Below are 13,190 nucleotides of genomic sequence, written 5' to 3' on the forward strand. Positions count from 1 at the left end.
GACTCTACCGAATTTATCCTTTAATACCCATCTCATGTGTCATCTCTTCAGGGAAGTCTTCCCTGGTAATCCCTATACCTCACCCCTGTTTGTAACTGTATGTTCCCTCCAGACTATGAATGGCTATATTTTTCATCTCCACTGTACTAAGTTTAGTGCCCAACTATATTAAGTACTCAATAAACATTTGTTGTATTAATGAATGAATGGACAAGTTGGACTAAATTACCTTCCAACTCTAAACATTTTTTATTTCTTTCCAAAATTTTTTCCCCAATTAGTCTCACATTTGAGTAGTTTCCAAGGACTATGACTGCAATATATTTTTACAATGCCTTTCTCAATACTGAAAAATAATCCTTAGTAATTGAACTACTAGAGATAGTGTGAATTCATAAAACAAACATTAAGGAATCACATTTGCTCCTTTTTCAGTTTTGAAAAACTTAAAGTTTTGTCTACCAGGATTTAACCAACTTGAAATAGGTAATGAGAGGGAGGGGCTATTGCCATGTAGCACATGGGATCCTTCAGTATACACCATATTCATAAAATCATACTCATGTAAAATCATTTTCAAGACTCCCTTGTACTCTTTTAAAAGGAAAATTTTCTTTACTATAGAAGAGGTGATAAGGTAATTTTGTATGAACAATCACTTGAACAAATGCCCACCTTTGGTCACGTATGCATTACCTTCTCTTCCCCTTAGTAAAAGATTTGACCATTTCTTCTTTTTTCCTTTTTTAAAATATTTATTTATTTATTTGGCTCTGCCGGGCCTTAGTTGCAGCACGTGGGATCTTTGTTGCGGTGTGAGAGAACTTTTAGTTGCGGCATGTGGGATCTAGTTCCCTGACCAGGGATCGAACCCGGTCCCCCTGCATTCGGAGCACGGAGTCTTAACCACTGGACCACCAGGGAAGTCCCAGATTCGGCCATTTATGTTTTACTGTTCACCTCTAGACATATGTGCCTTCGTAACAAAAGAGATTAATCTGCTTGTCAGTTGTACAGAGAGTAAAAGGCAGCTGTTTTATGTGAGAGAATATGTGTGAAAAGTGCTGAACAATCTGTAAAGTGTTATACAGATGTTAGCTAATGATGGTTAGTACCTTAATTCTTGTTTCTAGAACTTACTTCCACTTCACATCCTAATGCTGTCCGTATATTTTACAAATGAGAAGATAATTAAGGGTGTGAATCTTGGAGAGAAATCATTAAACTTGTAATAATAAATGATGAGACAGAGCTAATAGTATGGAAAATTGAGAATTAGGCCACATTTCTCTTCAGTGTTGTTCCTTTCAGAGAAACTCATCCCCCTGAGGTGCAGCTTTCTACCACCCAAGGCTTTTCTCCATCATCCACCCTCCCCACTTCTGTTCCATCTCATCAGCAATACTTAGCTCTATCTGAATCCAAAAGCTACTGGGAGGGGAATAAATGTTGCTCCTCAACAAAACATCTCCATCTTTACTAAGGACCTTCTGAAGTAAATGTCCTTGTCCTTGCTATTTAACCCATTAGTATATCTAAAACTTGGAATTTCAGACTTGATAGGAAAATGCAGTGCTTTCCAGTCTTTTCCATACAGGAACACATAGATAATTATATTTGTATGACATACTGGGGTAAACAGATGAGAATATTTGTGTCTATAGGTAAATAGCACAGGGGTTTCATCTACCCCAGTCCTGATCTGGCTATATTGAGGGTAGATAGGGTTAATATCTTGGCATAGCAATTGAGAAACTTTGAATTAGTGGCTAGATAGAGCCTCATGGAGTTCTTCAATCAACACCACATAGACAGCCTCATTAATATAATTTCTACTGCTGTGCCACCCACCAACCACCATTGCCTCCAAAGACCACCACCATCCCCACCACTAGGTACAAATTACTGTGTGTTTATTATGTGCCAGGCATGGGTAAAGCTTTGTATATGCATTATAATTTAATAATCACAGCAACCATATGAAGTAGATATTATTAATTCCACTCTGCAGATGAGAATACTAATATTTAGGGAGGTTTATTATTCTGTCCAAAGTTAAATGACCAGTAATAGTCAGAGCTGGGGTTCCAAGCTAGATCTTTCTGCCTTAGGAATTAGAACTCTTAACCACTAAATTGCCTTTAGACCCTACTAATATCACCTATAGGAGAAGAAGGAAAGAAGCAAAGGAAGCCTCTTCTCCTACTGGCTTCATCTATGGATTTCAGAAATTTAAACAATTTTTACAGTCCCTTTTCATAATAGTGGTTTTTGTGAGATTGTTGGGGAAGTTACAAAGGAAGTATAAGACCTATCTCTGGCCTCAAGAAGCTTATGTTTACCTCAATCCTACATATTTCTCATGTTCATTAAACAATTAGATTCTACCTGTCAAAATCCATAGTGGCTCCTCCTTTTGTATATTTGAATTTGAACTGGTATATCTCAGTCACTTTCTAGAAATAGCAAAGGGAATAGAGAAAGAAATTATTTTAAAAAAATCCAGAATCTTATCTGATAATAGGTAAGGAACACTTTCATTGTATACCTACTATACCTCCTATATACTTGTTTTATAGCATTACATTATTCAGTAGTAATATTTCCAGATATAAAGATAACACTTTTTCTCCTCCATGCTGAAAATGAGTTAGATGGCATAATCTCTTGTTACCATCTTAAAGCTGGAGAAGCTAAAGCACAGAGTCAAGTGTCTGACCCAGCTTAGGTAAATAACAGTGGAACTAGTTAAGAAACCATTCATTCATGATAAGGATATTTATTGAATGTCTACTTTGTGTCAGGCAGTGGAGTCACTATGGTGAACATGACAGAAAAGGTCCCTGTTTTTCTGGAAAACACAGACTGGTGGGAGAAATGGTCGATAAACAAATAAACAAATAAAATAATTTCAGGTAGTAATAAGAGCTGTGAACAATATGAAGCAGATGCTGTGACAGAGTACAGAAGGGAGAGGTGGTGATTTGGTTTGGAAGGAACAAGGAAGGCCTCACTAAAGAGGTGATGTTTGAGCTGAGCCTCATTGATGAGAGAGGTCAGCCATGTGCAGAGCTAGGGGAGAGCAGGGCACCCCAGCAGAAGAAACATCAATGCAAAGGCTCTACAGTAGGAAAGGAAGCCTCTTCTAGGATCACAGAGGAGGCCAAATGGCTGACGATGAGTGAGCAAGGGGGAGAGTGTAGGAGATGAGGTTGTAGAGAAAGTTGTGGGGCCTTGTTAACTAAGGGGTTTGGACTTTATTCCAAGTAAACCAGAAGTCCACTGAAGGGTTTTAAGCATGGGAGTGATCTGCATTTTTTAAGATCACCTTGGCTATTTTAAGAGTGCAGAGAAGTGGGAACCATGAGAACAATTAAGAGACTCCTGAAAAAAAAGAGAGAGAGAGAACGCAAGAGGGAAGAGATATGGGGATATATGTATATGTATAGCTGATTCACTTTGTTATAAAGCAGAAACTAACACACCATTGTAAAGCAATTATACTCCAATAAAGATGTTAAAAAAAAAGAAAGAGAGAGAGAGAGAGAGAATTCTGTAGTAATTCAGGGAAGAGTAGAATGGCAACAGGAAAGCTAGAAAAAATCAGAAAGGAACCAGGGTCTATGGTATCAGGTGTTTTTTTATTTTTGTTCTTTTGATCCTGCACTAAAAACTAGACACCACTGCTGTCTGCTAGCTGTAAATATGGACAAATATAAACAGATATAAATAAGCTAGGAATAAAGGACAGATTTCCTCATGAGAGATGTACTCCATTTAAAATAAGGTGATTGCCTAATAGTTGAAGCTAACAGTTGACCCAGATACATGTACAGTTGACTGTTGAACAACATGGGTTTGAACCATGCAGGCCCACTTACACGCAGATTTTTTTCCAACAGTAAATACTACAGTTGTACATGATTCATGGTTGTTGAATCTGAAAATAAGGAACGAAGGATACAGAGGAACCGTTTATATGGAGGACCTACCATAAATTATACATGGATTTTCCACTGCTTGGGGGTCACCACCCCTAACCCTTGTGTTGTTCAAGGGTCAACAGTAGTCTGTACACAGAGCTGGAGAAGGTGCTAAAGACAGGCAAGGGTATGGATTTAAGTCTGAACACAAAAAAATACCCTTCATTCATCTATTTCAGTGTTTGTTCCTTGACAATGTGGGAATGGAATGTTAGACTGATCAGAAAAAATCACGGTGTTCTTGTTACTTTTGTCTATTCTGAGATTTGGTATCCCATGAATTATAGGTGAGCAGGTCCTAGGGAAACTGGCTCATGGTGCTTATACTCTAAAAAGACTGACTTGTAATGGAGTTATTTTTAAGAGAAAAAGATTTTTTCTAGCAAGACAGTCTACTTGAGAAATCAAACCAAGTTCAGAATGTTGCTTTGTGAGTACGAGAGATATGTGAGAATAGAGGTGCCTACAGCAACAGGTTCACTCCAGACAGGCTAGATACACAATATCCTCTCTTCCGTTGATGCGTTGATGCATTCATGCGGTATAGTTGCCCTGTCAAGTAAACAATGCCTGTTCTTCCTGACCGCCCATGTTTCTCAACCAGCTCTAGCTTTTTGATGCTCTGAGCTATCTTTTATTTTTTTTAAATGTATCAAGAGTGGATCCTTTAGTGGCTGATAATTTTATTAACATTTTATTATTTGGTCCCTAGTGCAACTACTAATAAAAAGAGTTATGTTTGTAATTGTTTTATAGAAGATGATAATCCTTAATAACTTCCATCCGAGTCTGATTGATCAAGGAAGGTATATTTACAGCAGGCACTAGTCTCTTCTTAACACCTCATAAAACATTCTCCTGCTTTTCATATTAATGTGTTGCCTAATAAGTATGAGTCTTTAAACTGCTCACCAATGGTTTCTATTAATCATACTGAATGCATCCACATGGTCCAAAGCAACAGCAACATACACAGCTTTTCATTCTCCCTCCACACTCCAATCCATCGGCAAGATTTTTCAGGTCTATCTCCAAAGCACATCCCAAGTCCATCTGGTTCTCTTCACCTTCATTCTCTTCACCCTATCCAAGCCAACACCGTCTCTTTCCATCTGATCTGCTTGCTTCCGAACTACTTCTCCTCCTCCAAATTCATTCTCTGTTCTACAGCCAAAAAAAGTTTTGAAAATGCAAATCAGACCATGTCACTCCTTTGTTAATGGTTTCCCATTGCCCTTAGAATAAAATCCAGAATTTACCTTGGTCCATGGGCCTTACTCATCTGTCCCCTGCCTACCTCTCTGACCTTATCTCCTGCCTCTTTCCCTCCCACTCACTCAGCTCCAGGCTCAGGGCACCCTCTGTCCATGAACACACAAGATGCCTTCCTGCCTTTGGGCCTTTACACAACTGTACTCTGGAAAATGTTGTCTCCAGTTGATGATAATAATCATGATATCTGGGCACTTCCCTAAATGCTCTACATCTATTCATTCTTACATAGCCACACTCAGAGTAGGTATTACATCATTATAGATGAAGCTAGTAAGTAGTAGAGCTGGGATTTGACTCCAGCGCCTGCAATGTTAACTACTGTGTTGTTCTGCAGTCACATGCTATTACCTCTCACAGGCCTGCATGGGGTGACTCTTCTTCAGTTTCAGCTCAAACAGTGGCCCCTCAGGGAGGCTTTCCAGGGACTGCCCTCCAATCTTTCTTCCTCCATTCCCACCTTAGCACTCTCCAGCATACCAACTTTTATTTTCTTCATAGCATTACGATCTATCTGAAACTGTTTTGCTAAGTTTTGTTTACTTGTTTATTGTTTATCCTCCCTCATAAGAACGTAAGCTTCCAGACAGCAGGGACCTTGTCTACCCATTAACTCCTGTGTTTCAGGCACATAAGGGGAACCCAATTAATACTTGCTGAATGAATAAATATTCAGCCAGGATAGAGTTCACATTCAATTAGGATTTCATCCTACAGGATTTTTTAAAAACAAAGTATCTAAAAGTATATTGTGGCTAGAAGCAGCCTGACCATCTATAGTTCAGTTCCTGAAGCAGTCTATCAAAAGTGGTGTTGACCACCTCTAACAGGCAAAAAGAAAAACAGATGGTGAAATAGTAGGATTTGAATCCTCACAATATTCAAATATAGTAATTCTTTATGGGTCTATCATGCATTAAACTGTGTAAAAATTTCCTTAACATATTTACATTTTGGCTTACACATCTTATTAATACCCTGCACCCATTCTGTAGTGTGTATCTGCAGAAAAGACACACTAGCCCTCTTCACTACTTTAGTTACTTTCATCAGTTCATCTCTTTCTTAAGATAGAGCAACCAGAACAAAGCCTCAAGTGCAGAAGCACCACAGCTTTGTGCAATGCACAAAACTCTGTTGGTCTCTGGACTGGATAAGCAAACTTATTTAAGACAGAGGTTCTCAACTGGTGTACCATGACAGACTCTTCACAAGAGTGCTGCAAATTTTAGTCCATGTGTAAAATGCATTTTTGCTTCAGGTAAGTATTAATGTTGTTACTGTTTGTGCAGTTTTGCTTAGGGGACAATATATACTTCTACCAGTATGAGTCAAGAAACATGGCACCATATCAGATAAATGCCAAAGAACGACTTTATGTGAGAATGCTGTTTTGCGAGTACATAGAAGAAAGAGATCAAAGAGGTAAATAGTTCTATCAGTGACTTGGTGCTAAAGAGCAACCATAAAACAGTGTAACCCCATGGATACTTTCAGGCACTATGAACATTGCTGTGCCATAGTTATACCATAATTATTGCTGACACATTTGGTGTCCTTTTAAGTCTTTTAATACCCTTAAACATGCCACCAAATTTTCTAGTAATCAAGAGTGTGCCATGAACACAGAGGTTAGGGATCACTGCTATAGGAAATAATATGTAAGAGTTCAAAATATTTTTTTCTGGGTCATAAATGATAGCTCAGAACTTATATAATAAGCTTTTGCTTTCTAACTTTATTATTACGTACATTGCCTGCATCAAAACTCATTTAACAGTTTTCTTCCCACTCTGTAATATTTTTCTGTAGATAGCCCAATTTCCTCAGCATTTCACTACCTCAAAACCATTAGTTTCAGATGAGTTTTACATGCCTAAGAAAACATAATAATTTATTGCACTAAGGAAATGACCAATTTATTAACAATTTATCAGGAGATCTTACTTTGGGAAACCTCCCCTCAAACCTACTGAAAACAAAAAAAATTGAAACTAAACTAGAGACAAAGATAAAAATAGGTTTAGCTTGGGCATTGAGGAATTGTTACCCACCTCATGCACCAGTTTTCTTCTGCCTTGCTCAAACAGCTGTTTATAATCTTGCCAAAGAAGAAAGGATATTAAAGGCTAAAAAACACTTAACTTAGTTGTGAAGGTTACCAGTTAGGCTAAATCCATAGGTTTAGGGAAGGAAAATTGAAAGCAAGCAAAAGGGGAAGGGAAGAGGAAAGAAAGCTGGGAGGAAAATAGAGGATAGAATGAGAAGAAAGAACGAAGGGCTTCTCCCTCCATTTGTGCCACTGCCACAGCTGTCATTCAAAGTAGCACAAGTTACTATTACGTATCCAGGACTATGAATTCACACTGGGAGATTGAAAAGAAGACAAGATTTGTCCTTAGGAATCACAATCTGGTTAGGGAGATAAAGTAATCTTTATGAATTAATTAAGAGTGTTAAATTGTGAGGTCCTGCTGGAGAAAGGAATTTAGAGAAAGGAGAAATTAGTGTGAACAAAACAGCCAAAGAGGCTTTCATGAAAGCTTTAAACATAAGTTGGTGTTGAGGATGAGTAGGATTCAATAAGCAGAGGGGAGAAATTTAGAGAGAGAAGTAAAGAGGTAAAGCTTTAAAAATCTATGAAAATGTCAGAAGGGAGAGAATTAAGTTAGCCATAAAAAAAAAAGTTTAGCATTATGCCACAAAGGTCAGAAATAGAAAGGATTCAGCATCATTTAAAATAAAAATAAAAGGTAGTTTTCATACAGATTCTTACTGTTAACGTGTTAGGGAATACGCTCAGTTCTACTCAATGTTTTTTTCCCAATACCCTTAGGTAGTTTTTTAAATCTCATAATAAAGAATTGGTGACATTTATAATAAAACACACTGAAAAAGCTCACTACAAGTTACTTTGTTCATATGGTAGTCTAGTGATATAATTTATGGCCTCAACTCAGGTAAACATATTTAAATATAATATACTGCCCATCTCTTTATGTGTTCTTACCTCAGGTTCCTTCGGATTTGTGTAAAGCTATTTAAGGAAAAATAAACAGCATTTAATTTCTGAAACTCGATTACTCCCCACAGAATACATTTTCTCTGTGAAGAGTTCAATTTGTGCTATATTAATTGAGTACTGAAATATATATATATATATATATATATATGTATCTTGAGATATATATTTCAAGCTAGAGATAGAATAAGCTCTTATTTTGTGAACATAGAGAGTCTTTAGAGCATTCTGTGAACCCTGATTATAAGGAAATTGATAACCAGATATTTATGATTACTGCGACTGCACTACAGTCACAGTAATTTGTTATGGTTTAAAAATTTTAAAATAACTCATATATCTAAGACTCTCAATAGTATCTTTTCAGGCTTCCCTGGTGGTGCAGTGGTTGAGAGTCCACCTGCCGATGCAAGGGACACGGGTTCGTGTCCCGGTCGGGGAGGATCCCACATGCCGCAGGGCGGCTAGGCCCGTGAGCCATGGCCGCTGAGCCTGTGCGTCCGGAGCCTGTGTTCCGCAACGGGGGAGGCCGCGGCGGTGAGAGGCCCGCGTACCGCAAAAAAAAAAAAAAAAAAAAAAAATAGTATCTTCTCATTTTCCTTCTATTCTTAACTACATATACCGTTATATACCAGGAAGTATACAAAGCTTCAAAAAAGTCTGTAAAACTTCAAAAACAAAGAGCTTTGAGTCTGTAAATTAACTCAGAAAATGAAATTCTAATAGCCAATAGATGAAGCAGATAGTATAGCCTATATATTTCCTCATGTATTATAATATGCCAAAGAAATATGTAGATTGTGATCTTTTATTAAAACTTCTGATAGAGTTTTTTTTTTCCTTCCAAAATGCATAGGACAGACAATGAAATTCAGGGAGGATGGGGGAGAGTACTGTTTTACTATTTCACTTGCCAAAAGACAATGAAGCAGAGACAGAGGCTTGGTCTTTAAATGTGCACTTACTGTAAGTACTGCCATGTGTAGCTTCAAGAGAAAAGAAAACTATTGTTACTATACACTTGAACCTATATTATTATTATTTTCAATAAAGTCTAATTAAAATATGACTTTCAAATTAAAAGATCTGGGTAGGAAAAAAATACTATTCAGAAGGTCAGAGAAATGGATACTAATTATTCATCCATTCATGTGAGTCTCTATTACATACCCAAGGTTCTGCTGGGGAGGGGAGAGATGGAAAAAAAAAAAGATGATAACTATCCTTAGTCTCTATAAGTTACATTCTAGTTTGGGAGGCAAAAGATATACAAAATAATTCATTATTACTAAAAGTTAATTATGCCATAAGCATCTCTAAAACAGTTTGTGTTTTGAAAGTAATCTAAAATAAAAAATTTTAAGTCTGATATAAGTCTACAAAATCTCTGCCCTCCCTACAACTACATTACTATAAACAGATTCTGCTTGGAAGAATAATGGAATATATAGATACAGAGATAGAGATATAAGCAAGCCTATTAAAAACTAGGATACAAATGAGAAAATTTCAGGACCATAATTTTGTATCAAATTATTCACCTATTTCACCCAAAAGACTAAAACTTTAGTGACACCGTGTGGCCGTTTTGGTTACTGCATACAATTGATTTTCAGACTACACAGTAAAACTCTAATTTATATTAATTATTTAATTAATAGTTCATTCATTCATTCAAAAATAGAAATGGCCCCTGATCTCAGGGAACATCCAGACCAGCAGGAGAGAACAAAAAAAGCACACAGATAGGTACATCATTACAATTGTGTTAATTGCTATGAAGTAGCAGCACTGAGTGCTTGTGACCATTAAACAGATGGACAGTCTAGGCTGGGAGAGGGGTGGCGGGGGGGTGGTGGTTGTCAGGGAAGGCCTCCCCGTGGAAGTAAATATTTAGGCTGGGACCTGAAGGATAAATTGGAATTAGCCAGATAAAGGGTGTGGGGTAGGGAAGAAAATTTTGCAGGCAAAAGTAACAATATGTACAAGGGTAAAAGGCACTTGGCATGTTCTCGAATGCTTGTGTGCTTGAACATGGTGAGCAATGGTGAGAGTGATGCCTTGGAAAGTATGGTCCCTAGACCAGCAGTCTCAGCATCACTTGGAATTTGTCTGAAATGAAAATTCTTACACCAGAAATTTTGGGGTGGAACCTGGCAATGTGTGTTTTAACAGGCCCTCCAGGTGATTCTGATGCAAGCTAATGTTTGAAAACTACTGCTTTAGATTATTAACTCATTTAATTCTCAAACAACCCTAAGAAGTTCGTTCTATTATTATTGTGAAGAAGCTAAGTTACCAAGAGGTAGGTTATGTGCCAAGATCACACAGGTATTAAGTGGCAGAACTAGGATTCACTTCAGACTTACTTCTTCTAAACCTTGAGCTCTTAACTATATTTCACTGCCCCTCAAAGATGGGCACTCAAGAAATGTCGCTAAATGAATGGACAAAGGAGAATGAATGAGTGCTGTTCGGTGTACTGGTGAGGACCTTCTTCCCCTCTCAACCTGTCTAAATACTAAGGGCCTTCAAAGTCATTTTCTCCCAAAGATTTCCCTCATGTCCCTCACTGGATATAACCCCTCCTTTTCCATACTTCCTTTGCACATGATCAGTATCTTGCCTTTGGTATGCATCACTTTCTAATGAAATATCAAACTGATATGAAAAAATCAAAATTTAACAGCCCAACATGGCACAGGTACTGACCAATCAGAAAAGATGCCAACTTAGCCCTGGTGCTGGGTTCCTGGAAGCTCCCCCCTGGGCCAGGTGTCAACCCTTTAGTTGCTAGATTGTGGAACAGTCTAGGGACATCCCAGAAGAGACACTGGTGGGGTGAAGGGGCGGACATGGTGGGAGTCATTTGGGATCTCAGAGAAGCAACCATTTACCACTGGATATAGAGTACTTCAACATTTTAACAACAGGTACAGCTATGCCAGTGTGCAATAGCTGATCATCAGCCGTGCATATGATGTCATCTATCTTCTGCCATGGACTATAAGCTCTTTGTGTGCACAATCTCATATCTGTTTTATCTTTGTATCCCTCAACCCCCCAGTCAGTGTTGAATAAATCATAAGTAATAACTATTCAATGAAAAAGGAAATATATCAGTGCAACTAAATAATCCAATGTAAGGCTTACTCACCTTAAGGTTTTTTAAAGGAATAGGAATTGAGAAGTAAAAAGAAGACAGAGATGGGGAAAGGAGAAAGCAGTGGTGGAAAGTTCATTTATATATTATCTCTTCAACTAGGACTAGAGCCTCTAATTTTTACATGCTTCATAGCTGTCTTGGGCAGCAAGAAAAATCTAATGCACTTAAAATTCAAGCTGCATTTAAAAAAATTCAAGCTACAATACTAGCTATTTTGAGGGAACAGGTTATATACATGTGCCAAACATAGCTAACAAAATAACTAACATAGAATAAAAACCGATTATTCAAGTCCATTTTTTCCTTTCATATCTGCAAATTGAATCGCCACTATTTTGAACATGTTCAATGTGCTAAATGCCAGATTCTTGTCTGCCCTTTCCCACATCCTGTGGATCTCTTCCAGTGACTTCAGAGGAAATTCTGTGGTCAAAAAGATATGAGTATGTAAAAGAGAAAAATGAGGGTTTCATTTCTAATTGATGTAAATGAGACATCAACAGGACAACAAAGACACAAAATAAAAAGAAACTGGTTCATGAATGCAAATGTAGGAACTGGTATACTGTTAAAACACAACAACAAAATAAAGGCTAAATTTTTCTTTTAAAGGGATAAAGGATGAGTCTTTGATCCTGGTGTAAATTTAAAAACATTCTTACGTATCTCTTTTCCAAAGCATCAAAACAACCTCGAATCCTGTCAAGAAATAAATGTTTGGTGTCAATTTGGACCAGATGCAAAGCCAGAAAGAATCCCAAGTACAAAACTGATTTGTTTCTTGCTTTGAAATACATTAAATTGATAACCATTTCACCTTTCCCATTTAATCATTTTTTAGAAATTCCTATATCTTTTAATATGTTGATAGTACTTTATAAATAATATGTAAGCAATTTTGAGGTAGGGAATCACATCTTATTTTTCTTTTGGCCTCCCATAATGTTTAGGACACTGACATGCATATGATGAGTAATCAAATTTTGATTGATATTTTTCTTTCTTATATAAAGTCCACTTTCTTCAAAAACAAAACTAAATCAGTATCTTAAAATAATATTGAATAATTGTTACACATTTCTAGGAAATTAAAAAAAAAGAAGATAAAAAGAAAGAAAGGAAGAAGGCAATAGTTTTAAGGAAATGATCTTACCAAATAAAGTCTTATGGGTAATTTCAGCTATGATAAAAATAATGTTGTTCAACTTTGGTGGAATTTCAATTACTTACCACCTGATAATATGCAGTGACCCAGGACATTTTTTATCTTCTCGGAGGATTTTTAAACTGAGGTCTACAAAAATAGAAACAGTCTGTTGCACTAAAATTGTCCATACTAAATAAGGGTATTTCCTTTCATGATTTTATTTTTATAACTTACTTAGTTTATAGCTTATAAAAACATTTTGAATCACAAAATATCTAATTTAAAAATAAATCCTATGTTGATAATTGACTTAGTTCCCATTTTTATTATAGATTAGCAGTCTTCCCTTCTACAATGTAGCACAACTGATTTGGTTGCAAAATCAATTTGTGTCACTTCTTTGCTTCTGCTGAATTCTAAGTTATCATAAGGTAGTACTGAGACCATCTCCATCAACCAATTTAAAACGTACACCTCAGTCTCAAATCACTTCTCTGGTATTTCTCTCTCTCTCAATGAAAGAAAAAAAGGATGAAAAATGTTTCCATGGATTATTCTCAAATATTAATTTCCATCTGAAATTCGATTACCTTACTATAG

General features: G+C 36.9%; 1 protein-coding gene across 1 annotated transcript in view; it reads right to left on the reverse strand.

The window, feature by feature from the left end:
* Positions 1-13,190, reverse strand: part of HORMAD2 (HORMA domain containing 2) — a gene marked incomplete at its 3' end in the record, with an annotated part of 67,823 nt that overhangs the window by 48,741 nt on the left and 5,892 nt on the right. Inside the window, 5 exon segments of the mRNA XM_082852902.1 lie at positions 2,389-2,456; positions 8,266-8,292; positions 9,243-9,263; positions 12,106-12,142; positions 12,674-12,737. Coding sequence (XP_082709028.1) covers positions 2,389-2,456; positions 8,266-8,292; positions 9,243-9,263; positions 12,106-12,142; positions 12,674-12,737 — 217 coding nt within the window.

This window comes from Leucopleurus acutus (assembly GCF_964270905.1).
Source record: "Leucopleurus acutus genome assembly, chromosome: 13".
Classification (NCBI taxonomy): Eukaryota; Metazoa; Chordata; class Mammalia; order Artiodactyla; family Delphinidae; genus Leucopleurus; species Leucopleurus acutus.